The sequence below is a fragment of the Saccostrea echinata genome, unplaced genomic scaffold (assembly GCF_033153115.1).
Source record: "Saccostrea echinata isolate AGI-Se365-2 ecotype Australia unplaced genomic scaffold, CSIRO_AGI_Sech_v1 ptg000030l, whole genome shotgun sequence".
Lineage (NCBI taxonomy): Eukaryota > Metazoa > Mollusca > Bivalvia > Ostreida > Ostreidae > Saccostrea > Saccostrea echinata.
The window spans coordinates 28,960,601-28,983,486 of NW_026889779.1; the positions used below are offsets into that span (position 1 = coordinate 28,960,601).

At 33.6% G+C, this 22,886-nt stretch overlaps 1 protein-coding gene across 1 annotated transcript; it reads right to left on the reverse strand.

The window, feature by feature from the left end:
- Positions 1-2,460: 2,460 nt before the first annotated feature.
- LOC133196670 (uncharacterized) lies at positions 2,461-19,131 on the reverse strand. The gene is made up of 7 exons (XM_061332529.1): positions 18,976-19,131; positions 14,451-14,765; positions 13,720-13,826; positions 5,795-7,109; positions 4,737-5,014; positions 4,067-4,184; positions 2,461-3,704 (listed from the first exon to the last, which is right to left on the reverse strand). The coding sequence occupies exons 1-7, from the start codon at positions 19,102-19,104 to the stop codon at positions 3,417-3,419; spliced, it is 2,550 nt and encodes an 849-aa protein (XP_061188513.1). The 5' UTR covers positions 19,105-19,131; the 3' UTR covers positions 2,461-3,416.
- Between the last annotated feature and the right edge of the window lie 3,755 nt (positions 19,132-22,886).

Below are 22,886 nucleotides of genomic sequence, written 5' to 3' on the forward strand. Positions count from 1 at the left end.
TAAAACGCAGTATCATAAAAGGTCCGCCCTCTGTATTTCAGATATCTTCCTCTTTCAAAGCAAAAATTATAGACAGCTTTCATTTCCGTAGCATAGACACTAGAAAAAGCAGCAGGGCGGACCTTAAAACGCAGTATCATAAAAGGTCCGCCCTCTGTATTTCAGATATCTTCCTCTTGAGAAGCAAAAATTATAGACAGCTTTCATTTCCGTAGCATAGACACTAGAAAAAGTAGCAGGGCGGACCTTAAAACGCAGTATCATAAAAGGTCCGCCCTCTGTATTTTAGATATCTTCCTCTTGAGAAGCAAGAATTAGAGACAGCTTTCATTTCCGTAGCATAGACACTAGAAAAAGTAGCAGGGCGGACCTTAAAACGCAGTATCATAAAAGGTCCGCCCTCTGTATTTCAGATATCTTCCTCTTTCAAAGCAAAAATTATAGACAGCTTTCATTTCCGTAGCATAGACACTACAGAAAGTAGCAGGGCGGACCTTAAAACGCAGTATCATAAAAGGTCCGCCCTCTGCATTTTAGATATCTTCCTCTTGAGAAGCAAGAATTAGAGACAGCTTTCATTTCCGTAGCATAGACACTAGAAAAAGTAGCAGGGCGGACCTTAAAACGCAGTATCATAAAAGGTCCGCCCTCTGTATTTCAGATATCTTCCTCTTGAGAAGCAAAAATTATAGACAGGTTTCATTTCATATTCATCTACTCAAATCATGTTAAAGCCGTTTTCAAAACTTTTAAAGAATATTATATTTTTGGGGCACAATAAAGCCTAAACCGTACCTTCTTCTTTCGTACATTGAAAGGTCTGTCCTCCGTAATTTCCGGATTTTTTCTTGATTTACCATGAAAATCGTTTATTTTGCTTCTATCTGTAGTCTAAATTCAAGAAAAAATGCCAGGACGGACCTTTAAACGCGCTGTAAGAAAAGGTCCGCCATCTGGATTTCCCAGTTTCTCCTGTTATTTACTGATATAGCTCTTTTTTGCAAAAGTAATTACAATGCAGACCTTAAAAACTGTACAATAACAGGTCCGCCCTCTGTATTTTCCAGGATTTTTCTTGAATGACAATGAAAACCATATATTTTTCTCCTTTCTGCACTGTAAATTGAATAAAGTATATTAGGGTGTACCTTAAAACATACTATAAAAAGGTCCTCTTTCTGTATTTCCAAAAGTTTCTGTAAATGAATGTAATGAAAATCATGGTTATCGCACATTTCTGCTGTGTAAGTTCGAGATAAATTGCCAGAGCGGACTTTAAAGCTCGCTTTAAGAAAAGGTATTCCCTCTAATTTTCCCAGGGTTTTTGTTTTTTTGTTACAAATTGATAGTTACTTATACCGCATTTTTCTGCAAAATTAATTTCGACCACTACAATAAAAGGTCCGTCCTCCGTATATTCTAGATTTTTTCTTGAATTTAAGATCTGACTCCTTTCTGCGGTCTAAATTCAAATTGAAATGCCAGGGCAGACAACACAATATCAAGGTTATACAATGAAAATCGAAAAACGCTCAAATTCTAGAGAAAATTTAGGACACAGCGTAATAAAAGGAAGAATAGAACCACATATCTTTGTATATGGCTGTTTTGATACTGAAAATTTAGATTCCAAAATAGTTTCCCGATAAAATAAAAAGTTCTGCTGTATTTTTATTTTTTTTTTTCTAGTTACGATATGAAGGTGGAATTTATGACGCCGCATGAAGAAATATCCTGCTATAGACAAAATATATGTTTTATTTTTGTGTTACACATGTAACTACTTATAATAGAACATCTCTTTAAAGACTGATATCTAAAGAACAAAGTGTTCATATTAGCATGTGCTTGAAATTTACGCTAAATCAATGTCTTTAAGACCTGTCTCATTACTCTCTGGCACGAGGAATAGTTTCTCATCGGGAAAGAGGGATGTGGTTGAAATGACATAAAAAATCCTCTGTGTGTGTTTGTGATGTGTGAGTGTGTGTTAGAGAGCGTTTCATTCCAATGTAATAAAAATGGATTCAATACTTGGCAGGAAACCTACGTGTATTATGGACCCCCAGTATCTGAGATCATTATATTCAGTTTTGTTTTAATTCGTGACTAAAGCATCAATTAAATTTTTTTTTCAATAATAATATTAATCAGAGAAACTTGTCTAATTAAGATGCTGCTGGTTCCAGAAAAATTAGCCAGATAAGGCAACATTTCAGGTTAAACAACATTTAATTAAAACAATTGAATTACAAAGTATGAGGCAAGATTTCGGAATACACAACATCCGGATTAGACAAGTTTCACTGTATTAACATACATGTAATAATATATCAGACTTTAGCCAGTGGGCTCATGCATTTCACAACCTTGGTAATAGACTTCTTTTTTTGATAAACACTCATAGAGCTTGTTTTTATCAATGAATTAAAACCAGAATAGAAGACAGAGGCGAGACAATGTAATACCTGGTTAAATAATTTATTTCATTCTACATATTTCATACATACAGACTGATACCATAACATGCCTGGAGATTATTTCAATTATAGAAATAAATGATTACTTGGTGATGCCATTTATGATTAATACTGTTTCCTTTCACAACAGTCAAAAATTACACAGACATGTAAGCGAAAAAAAATTTGAAAAATCTCTTCTGAAAATCCATGAACAAAGATTTCTGTTACAAAAAAGTAAAATTTTTGACGAATTATTTAGCTGACAAATTGGAATCATGGTCATGCACACAGAAAGAACCATACAATAAATACATACAAACTCCTCAAATATACAAGTATTCAAGTCAAAACAATTCAAAACCTTAAAAACAATAATCTCAGAAAAGGCAACATTAATGATAGATTTTTATCATGTTTAGAGATTCATAATACTGATAAACTAATAATCATAACACTGATAAACTGATAATCATAATACTGATAAACTGATAAAAAAAAAACATGATAAAACCAAGTGATGGTACCAAATAAATTATAAATTTGAATATCCTAATTTAGTTCAAAGGCTAGGTTAAGCTTACTCCTAGCCAGTGTCATAAAGTACAAAAATTTCAATCATGATATCAGTCCAATTTCAATGATTTTGAACTTGTATATAAAAAAAACCCATTAAGTCCACCAGAAAATACAATAAAATTGTGGTAAATAGTTTATTTAAAAGAACTGTGTTGGTTCATTTACAGTCAAATCTGTGTTTTGATTGAATCCTTTCAAAACTGAACTAGTTTCAGTTGTTTAGAACATTTTTCAACAAAATTCCCAAATACTGAAGAAATTCATTAGCACCTTTCAAAAGTTTGATTTTAAATTCATGATTTTTCATTTTGAAAACAAAACATGTGACATTCTTTGGCTGCTTTTTCACTATAATTCCAGCAAGGATCCATCCTCATGCTAACTTGAAAGCTTGCTCTCTTGTCTCCAAAGGCAGATGATACAAACATGGTCTGCAGTCACTTTTCTCCCTTTTATATTTGAGCACTGCAAATGGACCCACAATCCACAATCCTGACATCTGGTCCACACTGCTTTCTTTGGTTTAACACAAAATGGAATCTGACAAACTTCTTCATCTTCTGTTGAGCCTTCAGTTAATCTTTGCTTCACGTAAAGTCTGTAGCGCTTGACGTGGCCCTGCTGCATTATTCCTGGGTTTGTTCCAGAAACAATGGCCTCTGCAAACTAAAAGGAAAGCAACAATCTAAAACTATGTTCACAACTGTTAGAATAAATAATAAAAACCATATTTTTTCCAAAATTTGAAAAAAAAAAAATTTCTTAAAATAGGTGCCTCTCTGACTATAGAAGTGATATTTGTTTAGTTGAGCAATCCTATGTTTGACTAAGATGAATGATATACAGGTACTAAAATGAACATTATTAAGTCAAAGACTTCACTACATTAGCTGATTTGTTTTGCCAATATTCGTAAAGTCCATTCTAAAATTACATTTTTCTTGAAATTAGATTGAATTGTTTGAACTATACATGTAGGAGTAAAATCTATTAGTTATTAAGGAAAGTATGAATTATTGTGTACACACCATGAGAATGAAGATTCCGCAGCTGTTCCCATCTTTCTGCAGATTGACATGGTGGTTCAGGGATACCCACTTCTCCAATCCCTCTGGGAAATACCGCTCCCGTGTGAACATATACTTTCTGCAAAAATAAAGTTATGATAAATTTTGAGATTTTTACAGATGAAAAAATATGACATATATGTATACAGGATTATATTTGCTCCATTTGTTTTCAGTCTTTCGACTTGCAAACACTCTGCCCCATTGTAAATACTGTAAACAGGAAATTTTCACCCCATTTTATTTTCACCCCTTTCACCATACCCTCTGTTGGGTGAAGTTTAAACAAGACAAATTCAAAGGATACAGTATAATTTCTTAAACAGGACCACGACTGTGCAAATTTAAGGTAGGGCAGAATTATTTACAAGTGTGAAAGGGTGACAGTATGCCCAAACACAGCTGTGTTTCAAAGATAGTGGTGTCTTTCCCTAATAAGTCCAATTATTAATCTGGCAATTTGCAAAATGGGGCAAAAATAAATGGAGACAAAATAAAAATTTTCCTGTATACACTTATATTTAATATATAAATTGACAGACTTCTGAGATAATGCTGTGTCAACCCTTTTTTTAACTTTTAAAATACAATCTTTGATATGGAAGGTTAAATGTTGTTTTTGCATACACACCTCCACTTATTTTCTATGTCGGGATGATCACCTCCCAGTGAGTCCAGGATAGACAATGTTCTATTCCTTACATCTGCTACCAAGAGCATCCAATGATGATGACGACATATAGGCATGATGATGAAGGAATAGGTTGCCAGTTTCACATTTGGGAAAAGCCAACCCAGGTAGTCCCGCTGAACCCACTTCTCATGCAAAAAGCAAGGGAGGACATACACCTCATTTTTCTGTTGCTGTGATCTCTCTTTTTGAAGAAGGCCAAGATATGCATGGATGACCTGTGTAATGGAAAGTAAATTATTGATAATATACAATTAATAATTGCATACAGGTAAGAAGAACAACACATGCACTTATGCTCCCTAATCATAACAATCTTCGACAGTTTAATGCAGATAGAAAAGTAAATGATTTCAATATAACATAAACTATAATACTTACTCATTTATACCTGACTATATTTAAGTTAAACTGTGAATTACTTCAAAATTTCAGAGAATTTTTATGATGGTAAACAATTAGCACCTTATCATACAAAAAACAAAAAAAAAAACCAAACAAATAAATGCAAAATTACATTGAAAGTTCGTTATTTTATTCAAAATAATAGGCCAATTTCACAGTGTTCTTGATAAATCTAATTTTATTGAAGAAAATATAAAAGGAAATGCTTTACTAAGATGAAAATTGCTTTAAGCCTTTTACATGACGTATTACAGAACACGATCTATTTCTCACTGGCATGTGGCCATTAATCATATTTAGTTTAGTTCAAAATCTTTTTTGTCAAGGAGTGGTTGGGTATAAACTCCGTTTCACTCTCATCTGACCATTTTTTTGTCAATAAATATAATTCAGATTGAGTAGGATAAATATTTTTCTTAGTAAATTCTCAATACAGCGTTTAGTTATCAGTAATATATAAGAATTTTCAAAACAGCATATACAGCATCTTTCATTTTACTCTTTCAAATTAATACTTGCATATTTTTCTATTGTTTTAGCCATGTGTTTTTTTTTTAAATTTTGATTTAGAAGTGAATATGTTAATATCTTACAGTATCATCGAGCCATTCTTCTCCATCTAGGCAAAGAAGATCCTTGGCATAGATCGAATTGTTGGCAATCACTAATCTTTTTGATGCTGGCAGTTTTCCAGTTGGTCGGATGCCTATCTTCTGGAGATGACTAGGGTCTTCCTTAATTGTGTCCATAATCTCTACCAGTGGCATTCTTTTTATGCAGGATGCAAGGATGACTGCTGATGACAGCATGGCAACACTGGTTTTTTCTCCCAAATCTTTGCCACTGATCTCCTGGATAACTTGGTCAAATATAAAATCAAACGCCTCTTCGTCTTTGTTGTTCATATCCTTAATCATGGATAGCCTTAAATCGGAGTTGCAGACTGGCATCTGTGAAGGGCTTGTGATAGATGGCATTTTCTTCTTCATCAAAGATGTTTGGATAGCTGCTACCAAGTCTGTTTGGAGAAATTCTACTATCCTTTGCTGAATGTCTTCTTTAGCATCTGTTAGGAATGACATCTCACAGGAGGGTTCTTTGTTGCCTGTACTTTCCTGTTGGTTCCTAATCTTATCCCTCTTGACCTGGGTCGACTCTGTGGTGTTGCTATCTTCTTGTGCATGTTTTCGTTTCCCCCTGAGAGACTTCTTTATGGTGGCAGTGTTAGACTTTTCGGAGGCCTTAGGTCCCAACAGAGTTTGGCTTTCCTCCCTGAGAGGCTGGTCGGTGGTGTTCACTGTTTGCTGGTGCAGGTTCCTGGTGGCCTGGGTGGGGTCAGTGCCTGTTGCTATCGTAACACGTTCAGGCTTCCTCTTTGTCTGCAAATGTCCAGGTCTTTTCCTCTGCAGTTTCAAATTTGCAGTGCTACATTTCGTTTTAAGTCTTGATCCAGTTTTATCTTTCAGAACTGCTACACCACTTTTTGAAATGGAATCAATAGTGTATGGTCCTATCCAGTTTAACTCCTTGAGCTTGGATTGTTTCCGCTGCAGTTTTCTACAGTTCCTCCGATATACAATATCTCCTGGTTTGAACTTCAGTCTTGTTGTAACTTTTCTCTGCTGTGCCTCTTTCATCCTACACTGTGCAGTCTTGATGTTTTCGTTGACAGAATCTTGCAGTTTTTGCCTAAAGTTGTTCAGGTTGTTTACAAGGGCCTCTGTAGCCTGGTTTGGACTGATGCTCTCTTTTAGGTTTAATTCTGATGGAAGGGTTGGCTCTCTTCCAAATGCAATCTCATATGGTGAAGACTTTGTTACATTTGAATTCGCCTGTCGGATACCAAATAACGCAGCCTCGAGGTGGATATCCCAGTTGTTGGTATCCTGTTTCAGTTTCTGCAGAGCCCTGTATTAGAAAGATCCAAACTAACAAGGCGTTTTTGGTATAAACATGAGGCCCACAGGCCTTGATGATGAAAACCCTTTTTGGCTATGGAGAAGATCAAAATGCGAAAAAGTTCAAATTCCAGAGGTGGGATCAAGGTGATTATATTTTAAAATTAATAAAAAAAAAGTATAATACAAAATTCAAAATATCCATTTCAAATTTCTATTATCTATGTGAAATAATGAGCTATTGAAATATATCAAAAAAAGTTTAAATCAAACAACAACAACCCCCCCCCTTTTTTTTGGTTTACTTCAGCAAAACATTAGATGAAATTACAGAGCCCGAGTTTTGTAGGGAGGGTATCACCAAAAAATTTGTATCACGATATATCACAATATCTTCCCAAAATATCATGATAATATCATGGTATTTTTACAAGCAACTTTTTACAATGATTTTGAATAAATTTTGAGAATTTTTCCTAAAAATTTGCTGAAAAACATAACTCACTCTTTTTTAACTTTTCTCATTTACATACAGGCACTAAAAGGTGTGTTTGATGCTAGGAAGCTGTTCTTTTAGAGTTTTTTACGTGTCCTGTAATTATAATTTGAAAGTTTGAACAAATAAATGAAAAATTTATGGAATTTATAATCATGTACCTCAACACTGCTATGTTAGTGTCCATATCAAGATACATATCATGCAATTAATAAAGTGCCCCGCCACAGCAAGATACGCCCGTCAAATATTGTTCAATTGTCATAAACAGTTTAGAGTGCAAAAAATTCATGTCAACCTTGATACAAGGATTTCAATGATTTCTGCATTCCTCATAATATTTGTTTATACATCTCCTGTGGTGTAGGCATTAATTACAACAAATATTACATTATAGATCTTCAACTGGTTGTGTCAGAGCTTGACAAATGCCCATCTGCAGCCCCCCCCCCCCCCCCCCCCCCTCCAGATTTGTGAGACATGATCCTCTGAATTTGTTGATATTTTCAAAAAATTAATTAAAAATATCATATTAAACAATATCAACTTAGTCTTAACAACTTATATCAAATTGATATCAAACATAAAAGGCTGGCCATCAAATGACATATGCTATAAACTGACAAGCAGTTCTTCTGTCTAATTCCCAAAGGATACAGATAAGAGCTGCTTGATCAGAGATCCCCTAACAGAAATAAATGAGACAGCTAGCTTCCTACACTGAACTCATGAATTAATATTTAACTGGATGCATATGGCACGCCAATTTCACAAAAATTAGCGAAACTTAGTTTCACAGTTGATAAGCTAGGTTTATCAACTGTAAACTATAGTTTACAAACCGTGAACTATAGTTAATGATTCGTTAACTATAGTTTTCATCTGTAAAACTATATTTAACGGTTGTTAACTATAGTTTACGAATGCTAATCTAAGTTTATCTGTCTGTAATTAAACGTTAACAATAGATTTTGTTGATAAACATAAATTCACATCTGTAAACTATAATTTATAATCGTGAACTATAGTTAAGAGTTGTTAATCATAGTTTCCCAAATCGTGAAACTATATTTATCAGATAAACTATGTTTTACATTCGTTAACCATAGATTTCGGTTGTAAACTATAGTTAAATGTCATTTATACTCACAAACTATATTTAACAGACGTAAACTATACTTATCGATCGTAAACTATAGTTTTGAGAGCTAAACTATGATTCACATTTGCCAATCATAGTTTATCGTAATAAACTATAATTCACACTCGTAAACTATAGTTAAGAGTTGTTAAATATAGTTTATGAATCTAAACACCTGTTAACTGTTAACGATAGTTTTCAATTCGAAATTTCGCGGCACCAATCGCGAGAAGCAATAATAGGACACGTGTTGGGCATTATCTAAAGCAAAGACCGAGTTATATATAATCAATATTACTTTCTCTATTTAAACAGGATTAATTGTATTTGTTTTAAAATGTCGTGTATATATACATTTCCTATGGGGAAATTTTTAGAAATATGATAAAATTTTAATTTTTTAAAAGACAGAATATTACGAGATTTTTGCTCAAGCAGAGGAGGGTGAAGCGCGTTTTACAATGTGCCAAGCATTTTCCCGCCACATCTCAACACCAAAACAAAGAAACTGAAAGAGAGGAAATGCAGTGGCGGATATAGATAGGGTTGTGGGGGTTTCAACGTCCTCCTTTGAATTTAAGAGAGAGAGAATGAGAGAGAAGTCCCAAATATTTGTTGTGTTTGTTCCGTGAAAGGCTACTTTTATTTATGTATGAAGAAAATTTGGTTGTTGAAAAATAAATTCCGCGCCTGCAGTGTTACATGTACTGTGTTATGTCTTTATTTACAGATGAATATAAGATATACATGTATTTTATTAATGACAGATCACGCATTTCGGTCTCTATTTTTCTCTTTTAAATCAAAAAAATAACATTTTAATCAATAATTTTCCAGTCATTTTTCTTTTTATTTCCAACTAGATTTGCTTTAAAATAATAGAACATTTACTTATTACGCCAACAAGAAATATACAAGCATATATATTTAACAACAATTGTCGTAACATAGCAAAATCTTATAATGCTGTAACTAGGATTAGCCGATCTATAATTTACAAAAAAAAAAAAAAACAAAAAAAAAAACAACTATTGTTAACTATGGTTTTGATCGTAAACTATGGTTTAGAGTCGTGAAATCTAGTTTCACAGAAAATTGTGCATCTCTGATACAAAATAAGAGATTCTGTTCCTAAACTGTGTTTCTCAAGTGTAAAACTATGTTTATCGCATTTTTGTGAATTTGGCGCTTTGTTTGTCTGTAAAGTATACTTTACAAAGCCTAAACTATAATTTACATTTGTTAAGTATAGTTTAGAGTTGTAAATCATAGTTTACAAATCGTGAAACTATATTTATCAGATAAACTATATTTTGCAGTAGCAAATGATTGTTTTCCGTGTTAATTATAGTTTACGCTTGTGAAACATAGATTATCGTGTAAACTATAGTTTACATATGTGAAATATAGATTATCATCGTTAACTATAGTTTACGGTCTGTAAACTATAGTTTACAGTCGATAAACCTAGTTTATCAACTGTGAAACTATGATTAGCTCATTTTTGTGAATTTGGCGTGCCATAGATGCATGTCCACTCATTACTCCCAATGGATGAATGGATCTATACAAACTATCTGCTTTGTAGTGCAATAAAAATGCATATTTATGTCATTCTGATATTGAATTTGAAAACAAAGATTTTTTTTTTATTTGTTACAAACATTTATAAAAAGAAAAAAAACTTGTGTAATCTTGATGCAATATTTTTAATAAGGTTCCTGCATTACTCTTAGATTTGTAGGGACTATCTACCATAATTAAAACATTTTTTTAAATACTTGATTATTTTTATATTTAATGTCAGACTGGTTTTAAGATGCAATTCATACAGACAAGGGGCATGCTGAGTCCAACACCCCCCCCCCCCAAGTATAATTAGTCTTAATTATATTATACAATATCATTTAGTTTATTATACAATATCAAATTAATTTATTATACAATATCAAATAAGTTTTAATTACTTTCCAACAAATTCATTTTTCAAAGTTAGGCTAGCCAACTATTTAATCCAACAGGACTGATTTTTTTTTTATCCAGTTCCCAAGAGATATAGATAACACCTGCTTGATCAGAAATGCTCTACCAGTTAGCTCCTCACACTCAACACATGATTAATTTCCCTCTAATCTGACATGCAATTTTCTGTTAACAAATTCTCCTTGACCAGTGCTTGATAATTACACCGATGGGAGAGGTGGAATTTCTCTTGAAACATTACATTTGTTATAGATTATAGAAAGTATATAATGAAAAAATAAGTATTTTCTTGATATAACATATTTTTAGTAAGTATACTGCAACACTCTTGCATTTTTTGGGGGATTGTGTAATCTAATAGAAAAAAGGCAGGTTTATTATGAAATTTTACTTAAATTAAAGGTCACAGTGACCTTGAAATAGGTCGCAACACATCTTCTACCTAAGATGCATAAAATGGCCAAGTTTGATGATTCTAAGTCTAATAGTTTTCTAGTTGTGAGCCAGACAGGATTTTTCCATATTTGGCCATAGCATCTTAATTAAAGGTCAGAGCGACCTACTTTTAGTGCGTGACACACCCTCTACCCAAGAAGTATCAGCTGACAAAATTGATAATCCTAGGCCTACTAGTATTAACGTTATGAGCCGGATACCAGAATAGCTAACAGACAGACAGACAGACAAACAGTCATGAATGCCATAACATAATACGTCCCATCTAAAGACAGGTGTATAAGAATCATGATATACCTGCAGTATTCTTCCCTATAGAGTTATGCCCCTTTTCTATAGCCAATTAAATCATGCCAAAATTATGCTTTCTGTTCATCATATTTTTTAAAAAAAAATTTGCAGCAATATTATGTATTTTATGGATTTCATCTATGAAAAAGAATTTATGTTGCAATTAGCTTGATGTTGGGCCAATTTTATCATGAAGTTGACTAAACTAAAAATGTAAGCAGAAGGCTCACTTGAGCAAATCCATGAACATAACAAGTAAGAATAGGATGATTACCTCAGCCTCTTAAGCAGTTGGCTCTTTAATGAATTAAACATTAATAAATAGATCAATGATAAAATATCTTATTACTTAAACCTAATTCATACTATTACATGTATTCTTTGAGACATACAAATAACTTTAATGCTGTGTGTCAGCTCAAAAAATAATAACCCCACCAACGGCTACAATTGTATTAAAGTGAGTACCGGTATTTGCAATTTTGTTAATGTATCTTTAGACTTGTCAAAATATTTGTTTTAAAAAAATGACACATCCTCTGGGTGAAATTATGAAATAAAATGCTTTATGAATTTTTACATTTATTCTGCCAGTGACCTTGAACTTGTCACAGATTATAAAAGCAGGATTTTTATACTTTTTCTTCCAGTGACCTTGAAATTGCAAAAAATGATCTTCAATCAAGGTCATCGTCATGGCACATCCTCAGGTCATAATCAATCTTCATATCACATATCAGCTGCCTATGATTCTTCATTACAAAATGTTCAAAGAAAACTAAGTATTGATGAACAGAAATCAGTTGATCAAACACAACAGAAAAAATCCTACAAATGGATTCATCCTCAGGTAGTGTAGATTAAAAGTTTGTTTAAATCATCCCCCCCCCCCCCCCCCCCAGCTACTTTTTGGACCACCATATATATTTAAACTTTCCAATAATGATTTTTTTTTACTTAACTATATGCTGAAATGTCCACAAGTATTTTTCTGCAAAGCCCATTTTTCCACTAAAATGTCCTGTCAATCTGCTGTAATGTTTAACACCAACATGTATTGAATATTCTTAAGTGGATACAAAGAATTGCTCTTAACACTCCACAAATTGACCAATTAGCCAACCATCTCAATCTTACAAGCCATTTTTTAAATCTGTAAAAATCATTAAATCATCAATATCCAGACTTTTTTTAATTTAACTGAAATGTGTTCATATTAACACTATTTTAATTTTAGACACCCTGACTGCAAATCGATATTAACTGTACATCTCTCATGAATCCTTTTCAACATTTAGAAACAAGTACTCTAGATGCATTTTATTTTTCTGTTGCCTGTTTAAACATGTTTTAGGTCTATACCAGTTTTTTCAGGGGCGAAACTTTATAGGATGTTGCAAAAGACCCCCCTCCCCCATTTTGATGTCATTTTCAAGCCCTTACTTGTTCAGACACTCCATATTAAATTTACATTAAAATTTCATATCACTTACAGAATGAGGTAAAAATTGCAAATTTTCGGAACAATTGTGTCATACCACATGCCTGAATTAATGGGATTTTTTGTAAATAGTTTTTCTCTGCAGTTACACTAAGGTAGATAAAACATGTTTGAAGCTGTGCAACCTGTACATATCATTGCTTGCAAAAACATTAAAATTTAATTAAAAAATAAAACATGATTTATGTTTTATTCTATAGATAATACAGATGATGCTAACTAAATGTCTTAAAATTCATTAATGTACCTAAAGCAGTTTTAACTTTAAGGTGCTAGTCCACCAACTTTTTTTATAACCCCTCGTAATAAAATAATTTGCTGAGTATGGCAGAAAATTTGGAGATTCCTATACAATTCTTAAGAAAAAGTAAAGTTGAACTTTGGTATCTTCAACACAAATATCTCAAATATTATGGATGTATTGAAGTGATTTGGAAGTTCCAACCACTTATTCTTTGAGTATTTTACCCTTGATATCTAGAATCCCCAGATATTTCAATGCTTTTTCTTCTTAGTCCCATTAAGTGCAAGATAACTAGATTTGACTGTACCTGTATTTTGAGACAATCCTTGAAAATACCCAAACATTTTCATGACAACTTAAATCTACACTAAGCGCAGTGTAAGCTACACATGGTATAACATTACATGTGTTGTGTTTTTCTATTCTTATTGCTACACAGATAATCTTCTGACAGACCCCTTAATTATGCACCTTTGAATGATGAATTGACATATAAAAGGTTTCTTACCTCTCAATTGTTTGATTTGTTCGTTCTTGCAGTCCATTTGTCTGGGGATGATAGGGAGTAGACACTTTATGCTTTACACCAAAGTATGTGTTCATTTCCTCCATTACCTGTAAAACAAAACAAAATCTTGTGCTATAATCAAAAAGAAACCCACTTTGCTCACCTGCTGTTATCAATCAGCAGATTTTTTTCCTATCCCAAAAAAGATTCCTATATAAAACTTTGATCCTTACTTGTTGTCCCACAATACCCCAGAGGGGCATAATTTGAAGAAATTTGAATCTATACTAACAGGTGAATGCTAATAAGAAATTTAAAGGGCAATATGCAAACCAGCTATCTTTCCATTTCCACTGAAGTGGAGGTGATCAAAGAGTTAAAAAGACTATATACATAATGTAAACAGTATGTTATGGTTCCAGCTGACAAGGCTTGTAACAGTATCATATATGTTTGCAGGACTCATGATCATAACTGTATTTTAGAAGAACTTCGTTTTAATTCTAGCATTAGTAATTGAGAATGTCAAATATTAATGCAATAATTTATGGCGTTAAAAGTTGCAATTGCAATGCTTAATGATATTTCTTTCATTAAGCGCATTTTATTATTAGTGGTTGCTACAGACCAGGCCCATGTATATAATTTAATAAAAGGGGTGCTAATGGTATGACAATTTATAATTAACTTAAAAACTTACTTAAAACATGTTGAAATAAAAATTCTCTAACCTTATTACAAAAGTGAGATCCCCTGTCTGAGATTAACACATCAGCTGCTCCATATCGACAGTACAAACTGTGCAGAAACTTTGCAGTAGTTTGTGCATCATTCTTTGCAACAGCCATTGCCTCCGGCCACTTGCTAAAGTAGTCAGTTGCAGCAATAATGTATCTGTTTCCAGATACAGTTTCAGCAAAAGGCCCAATGTAGTCAATGCCCCATTGCCTCCACAGATCTTTGATAACTGGAATTGGATGTAGCTCTCCAACAGGCTGCTGCTTTAGTGTAATGTTGCTTTGCTGACATTGTTGACAGGACAGACACTAAGATGAAAACAAAGAGATGATATATTTATGGAGTACAATGTCAATGTTACGGAAATATTGAAAAAGGGTCAACTTCTAAATTTGGAATATACTGTAGATCGCTTTATTTTGCGATACCTAAAAATATTTACACAAGATAGCAATTTGTTAATTACAGTGGATTCCATTTTATCAGATAGCAGTTAATTGTAAACTAATATTTCATCTTTTTCAATATAATATCAGAACACAAAACCATTTCTTATATATTTATTATAAATTTTACCTGATATTCTGATGAGAAAGTATAAGCCATACAAAATTTTTGTGAGCTGAGTAAGTGGGAAAACATTTCTTTACATAACAAATATACACGAGAATACAATATTTGCGAGCAGACTCACGTAATTATGCAAAAATAAAGTTCTCGCAAATAAAAAATGATTTACAGTATCCTTTCATGGCAAGATTTTTGAAGAATGAAAGAAAAAGTGAGCAAGCTCACATACCCCACGCTTCCCCAAAACTCGACAATGCAACACGTAATGAATGGCACAGTGCATTTTAAATACACAGTATAATTCAAAAAAGGGGCATTACTTGCAAAAAATCATCACATCAAAACTTCTTGCATATAAGGACATTCAAATCTTTGTATGTTACAAATTTAACTGGGCTGAAGTTTCTAGATAAATAATGGAATCAAAATTTCTTGGTAATATACAAATCTATACATTATTCTGAAATACCTACAAAGTTTCAGGAAATTCAGTGCCGGAATTATGCTGACAAACTGTTATTTAAATTCCTCAGTGATTTCGATTTGTTAATGAGTGTAAGTCCATGTCCAACACATGACAGTTTACACATTTAAATAATTGATGGAAACAAAATTATGATGTAGTCATTCATATGAATCTGTTTATATACTGTACTTATGAAATTATTTAAGGCAAAGCACACCAATTTGAAGGGGGGGGGGAGGGGGGGAGAGAACTATCGAAGATGGTGTGTGTGTGAGTGTGTGTTTGTGTTAAACCATTAATATTTTGATCTCAAAATCAATAGGGGTCTTTTAAGGTCATAAAATATTTCACATAGAATTTCATTATAAAAAGCTGATTCCAGTGGAGTTTCTTATTACCTAGCTGGAAAGTTTCTTCAATAAAAGGCAAAACTCTTAAGGCAAAAATAATGGAATCGGAATTTCCTGGTAATATGCACATCTACACACTGTGTACTAAATATCTACAAAGTTTGTCCAAATTCTGTGCAGCGGTTTAAGAGGAGTTGTGCTGACAAACTGTTCATCTCTATATTCAAGATATGGCCAAAAACCTAAGTTGAAAAGTGCCGAAATTCCCAGAAAAAATAATGGAATCAGAATTTCCTGGTAATATGCACATCTACACACTGTGTACTAAATATCTGCAGAGATTGACCAAATTCTGTGCAGGGGTTTAAGAGGAGTTGCGCAGACAAACTGTTCATCTTTATATTCAAGATATGGCCAAAAATCTAAGTTGAAAAGTACTGAAATTCCCAGAAAAATAATGGAATCGGAATTTCCTGGTAATATGCACATCTACACATTGTGTCCTAAATATCTGCAAAGTTTGACCAAATTCTGTGCAGCGGTTTAAGAGGAGTTGTGCTGACAAACTGTTCATCTTTATATTCAAGATATGGCCAAAAATCTAAGTTGAAAAGTGCCGAAATTCCCAGAAAATATAAAGGAATCGGAATTTCCTGGTAATATGCACATCTATACATTGTGTGCTAAATATCTGCAAAGTTTGACCAAATTCTATGCAGCGGTTTAATAGGAGTTGTGCTGACAAACTGTTCACCTCTATATTCAAGATATGGCCAAAAACCTAAGTTGAAAAGTGCCGAAATTCCCAGAAAAATAATGGAATCGGAATTTCCTGGTAATATGCACATCTACACACTGTGTACTAAATATCTGCAAAGTTTGACCAAATTCTGTGCAGCGGTTTAAGAGGAGTTGCGCTGACAAACTGTTCATCTCTATATTCAAGATATGGCCAAAAATCTAAGTTGAAAAGTACTGAAATTCCCAGAAAAATAATGGAATCGGAATTTCCTGGTAATATGCACATCTACACATTGTGTCCTAAATATCTGCAAAGTTTGACCAAATTCTGTGCAGCGGTTTAAGAGGAGTTGTGCTGACAAACTGTTCATCTTTATATTCAAGATATGGCCAAAAATCTAAGTTGAAAAGTGCCGAAATTCCCAGAAAATATAAAGGAATCGGAATTTCCTGGTAATATGCACATCTATACATTGTGTGCTAAATATCTGCAAAGTTTGACCAAATTCTGTGCAGCGGTTTAAGAGGAGTTGTGCTGACAAACTGTTCATCTTTATATTCAAGATATGGCCAAAAATCTAAGTTGAAAAGTGCCGAAATTCCGAGAAAAATTAAAGGAATCGGAATTTCCTGGTAATATGCACATCTACACATTGTGTCCTAAATATCTGCAAAGTTTGACGAAATTCTGTGCAGCGGTTTATGAGGAGTTGCGCTGACAAAAAAACAGGACTGACGGACTGACTGACTGACTGACACACTGACTGACTGACTGACTGACTGACGGGTCAAAAACATTATACCTCACGCAACTTGTTGCGTAGGGTATAATGATCTGATGAGAGAAGGAGGTAGGGGAAAAATATGAACCAAGACTGTAGTGTATGTTACATACATTATAAGATTGTATTGTTACATATATTGCATCAAGAATAGTATGTTTAATTTGCAATGAAATAAACATCACGTCTTGGGTTTGATTCTCTGTCCAGCCATATGCTTTTCAATAAATGTTTTTATGAGTTTTCAATGTATATTAATTAACTCATTCCTCCTTTCCACACTACAGATGGTGCTGTGGCATGCCTTGTTCAGGCATATAATAAATATATATAATTATACTGTTAAGTCCTGAGAAGATTTTTTAAAGATTCCTAAACATGTAAAACATGTAATACTAAAAACTCTGATTGACCATTAAAGCCCCACCCCTGGGAAGGGGGGGGGGGGGGGGAGGGGGGTCATGATTCAGTCTGGTTTTAATATCCTGGTGTGAATTTTCTAGTAGCAAGATTTACTTCTTCCTTTGCAATTTACCTGTTGATATTTTTGTAAACATGGTAAAACATCATAAAACAAGAGGCCCATGGGCCACATAGCTCAACTGCACACATTGGCTAGGAAAAAAGCACAAATCAATTCAGCATTGAAAACTTTACATGGGGTGGGTGGCAACTGGCAAACGTTAATTTTACACTTTGAGCATGCTTCCATATCAATATAAGTCAATGGCTCTGCTGTTCTTGAACAGAAAATATTTAAAGATTTTTAAAACGATATTTTCCTATATATTCCTTTGTAAGAAAAAATTTGATCCCCCATTGTGGCCCCTATCTTCCCCCAAGGGTCAAGATTTAAACAAATTTGAACTACACTACGTGAGGATGCTTCCATATCAATATGACTAATCATGGCTTTGCTGTTCTTGAGAAGAAGATTTTCCAAGATTTTATTTACCAATAACTTCTATGTAAAACTTTGAATGCCCATTGCCCTATGTGGCCCCACCCTACCCTCAGGGGTTGTCATCTGAACAAATCTGAATCTACACTACCTGAAAATGCTTCCATATTGATGTGACTTATCATGGCTTTACTGTTCTTGAGTAGAAGATTTTCCAAGATTTTATCCTATTTATTCCTATATCTGAATCTTTAATCCCCAATTGCAGTCCCACCCTACACCCAAGGGTTATCATTTGAACGAATTTGAATTTTCCATAATACTATGACAAATCATTGCTCTGATGTTTTTGATTTTGAAGAAGATTTTTCAAGATTTCCTATATATTCCTTTCTAAGAATTCCAAGAATAGCCCCTGTCTATCCCTGGGAGGGGGGGCGGGTCATCATTTGAACAAAGTTGAATCGACACTACATGAGGATATCATATCAATATGACTTTTTTGAGATTTTTCAAGATTTTTTCCCAAGCATTTCTATGCAAAACTTTGATACCCCATTGTGGCCCCACCATACCCCCTGGGGTCATCATTTGAACAAACTTGACAAAGAACAACAACAAACAAAAACGGATAGCAATAGGTCACCTGACTCAAGTGACCTAAAAAATAACAAAGAACAAATGGTATAATAATAAAGTGAAACTTACATAATCTGTAACATGGAGTGTCCAGCTGGGCCAGTAGTATCTGGAACCAATGGTTTTGATGACTGATGTAACTCCTTTATGCCCATTGTCATCATGACATTCTCTGAGAATGTTCAGCTGCTCCTCCATCTCAAAGATAACCAGGACAGAGCTCCGGACCCTAAAATCAATTGTTGATATATTAATTGATAAATTCAAAATACCCTGATAGTAAATAATGTAAGATGTACATTTCAAAACAGATCTATATACCATGAATTTATTATATATTTTGAAATATTTCTCAACACTATATTCATAAATATTAACGGCTTTAGTAAATAGGTATCGCAAAGAAAAAAAAAACTAATTGATTGATAGAACCCCTGGGACCACAAGTTTTAAAAATTTTGTAAAAGCATCCTTGCTTATCATAACTATACACTTGTTTCTTTGCTTTATAACCAGTAGCAAAAAAAATATTTTGAATGAAATTATGAATTTTCACTATATAATCAATAGAGCCCCCCCCCCCCTTTTCACAAGAACCCCTGGCCCTGGGGACATAAAAATTCAGAATTTTGGAAGAGGCAACCATGCTCATCATAACTAGGTACTTAGTTAGTTCATTTAATACATATGATCAGAGAAGAAGATTTTCAAAGAAATAATGTATTTTCACTATATAATCAATAGGGCCCCGCCCTAACACCAGAACCCCTGACCCTGGGGCCATGAAATTCACAATTTTGGAAGAGGCAACCATGCTCATCATAACTATGTACTTACTGGTAGTTAGTTCATTTAATACCCATGAGCACAGAAGAAGATTTTCAAAGATTTAATGCATTTTCACTATTATATAATCAATAGAGCCCTGCCCTAATACCAGAACCCCTGACCCAGGGGCCATGATCTATATAGCCCCACCCTAGCACCAGAACCCCTGACCCTGGGGCTATGAATTTCACAATTTTGGTAGAGGGCTCAATGCTTATTACAATGATGCCAACAGTTTGACTGCTTGATGTCCAGGAGTAAAGAAGAAAATTTTTGAAGATTGCATTAATTTTGGTGGTTTTAGCCCCACCCTCAGGCCCCAGGGGGGCAGGGACCATGAAATTCACAATTTTGTCCCCCTTCACCCATAGATGCTATATGCGAAAATTGGTTGAAATTGGTTGAGCGGTTTCAGAGAAGAAGCTGAAAATGTTTAAATGTTAAAGCACGACGGACGACGCATGATAATGGAGAAAAACAGATAGCAATTAGCCCTTTCACGATAACTGTGGTACTACTCTTTTGCAGGGCAAAATGATATATTTTGGTGAAATATGACGTAAAAGCAATTGTTTAATATACGTCATTTAATTATCTATCAACAAAAACTTCACCAATTAAACGTTATTAATTTGCCCTGCAAAAGAGTAGTACCACAGTTATCGTGAAAGGGCCAATAGGTCACCGTGACTAAGGTGACCTAAAAATAAATTACACAAAATAATTTTTCTAAAATAGTTTCTTGCAATTTTTTCCCCTTCAGTCAACTAAAATTCTCTGAACTTATCTATACATTATACCTAATGCATGAAGCATTCAAAATTAAAGAAAAAAAAGATTATGATGCACATGTAGCACAACGTGACGTCATAATAGGGGTGTACTAACATGAATGTAAGAAGTGATGAAACATTGGAAATGGAGAAAATGTTGTCGTTTTTATACAGCAGTCAGCATAATAATAACAATAGTGTTGTACTTTGCATGCATTATGCCTAAATAGTAGTCAGGGTTTGACACAAAGTGCACTCGCCCCCAGCTCGTGCACCAGGCGTCAAACCCTGACTACTATTAAAGGCATCTAGTGCATGCAAAGTACAGCACTATTATATAAATACAACAACATTAAACAATGCATCTGAAATGATAAGTTACTGAGAAAACCTTGACAAAAAAATTGTTACATATTGTACTGACAGAAGCACAGATAAAAAGGAAGTTGACATTGGATTCTTACAAAAATGAATTCCACCAAATGGCATGCCTAAACAAAGAAAGTGCTAAAGTTTAGAGCAACTGTGATGAGTAGTTGCTAAGAAAACTGCTACAACAAAAATTGTTACAGACACAACTGACAGACAGACACACAAGGGTAAAACAGCATACCCCCCTCCTTTAGAGCTGGGGTATAAGTAGAAGGGTTTAAGTATACACATTTAAGGCTGGACAAGCACACCAATATCCAGGTGTATTGATGTTTGACAACAAAAAATATTGTATTGCGAAATGTTTTTCTAGTACCAATATACCAGCAATGATTGAACTTAATTAAGATTTGTTATACAATAGTTGTTGTTTGGGTACAATTTGGGACATAGCTCTGTTATTATATAATTCAATAAAAAACTTTTGGGAGTTACTTATCAAAGCTGTTTTCTTTCTGCATTGTAATACATGCAAATTAGAAAAGATCATTATAATCTTAATTATTGCAATGCATACCATAATACAGTTAAAAGTATCACAGTACACATGTATATAATAAGAAAATAATCCTGTATCAGCCTGAGACACTTGTTATTAAATGCATATGTCGATTCTGATTTATGGTTTTCAGGAAGTCACAAAATATGTCAATTTAAAAATTTGCTGATGTTTTTGCAAATTTTCATCAATTTTAAGGTACATTTTGTTTTTTTAAAAAATGCAGAGCACAAACTTGCCTATATCTACCCGTTTTATATATTTTATTTGCTAGTATCAATACACAACCCTTATCCAATGGTCCATACTTCGGAAAATATAAACTAGATCCACACAACTCAATTTCTGCACATAAATATAGTGTTGTTCAGCAACTCTTGAAGGGATTTGTTTTTACTTATACATTGTAAAATTCTGGTTAACTATAATAGCCCCAACCTGCCCCAAGAGACTAATTTACTCAAATGACACGTATAGAGTAATTTCTAGCAGAATGCTAACTTTAGCCTATTTTAATTACCCGTTAGCACAAATTTTTAATCACTAAATTTGAACCTTTGTATATACTGTAAACCAATTGTTATTCACGACAATCTTTTACTCACGATTCTTCAGTTTGCAATCCATCTTCAACTACTAATTTTCATGACTGAAGCAACATTCTACATAAATACATAAGTGATTGTTCGGTTTGCAACAAGAAATATTTGAGTAAAAGAAGGTTGCGAAACTCGTGGATAATATTTCTCGCTCACAAATAAGTTTCAATATATACTGAATAAAGAAAAAACTTTGAACACATAACTTTAATCTGGTATCAAGCTTGTTTTTGCATTGTCCCTTGCCTAATAAATTTGTATTTGAAACTAAACTTAATGTATTAAAAACTCATCTAGAAGATGAGCTTTATTTACTTTGCAATGTTATGGAACTTGGTCTTTGCCAAAAAAAGTTCTGCCAATATCAATGGCCTACCTTTAAACTAGCACTTTTAATACCCCGCTAAAGAAACCCATTTTAATATAATTACAGTATGCACTTTGTCAAGAACCCTGCAAATTATTGAGAAATATCATTCATCATTGTCTTGCTGTTCCGTGACAGATATTTTAAAAGTTTTCGTAAGGGGAGGTTATATTTAAGCATTGAATCATTATTTTTTGAAAGATATAGTCTCAGAACTGCAACGGGGTGTGCAAACAAATTGAGTTACACATGTTAGCGCATTATGAAAATTTGTTTGCACACATCGTTGAAGTTATGAGACTATATCTTTCAAAAAACAATGATTCAATGCTTATATTTACATTTTTTAACTCCTTGCCTTGACTGCAAGTGTGATTTATATTTCAAAATCCCTGTATTATCCTTCGGGTAAGTTATAATTAATGGAAGAGCCGTTGCTACAGCTTCTGTTCAATGTGAGCGTGAATTTTGATTTTCCCTTA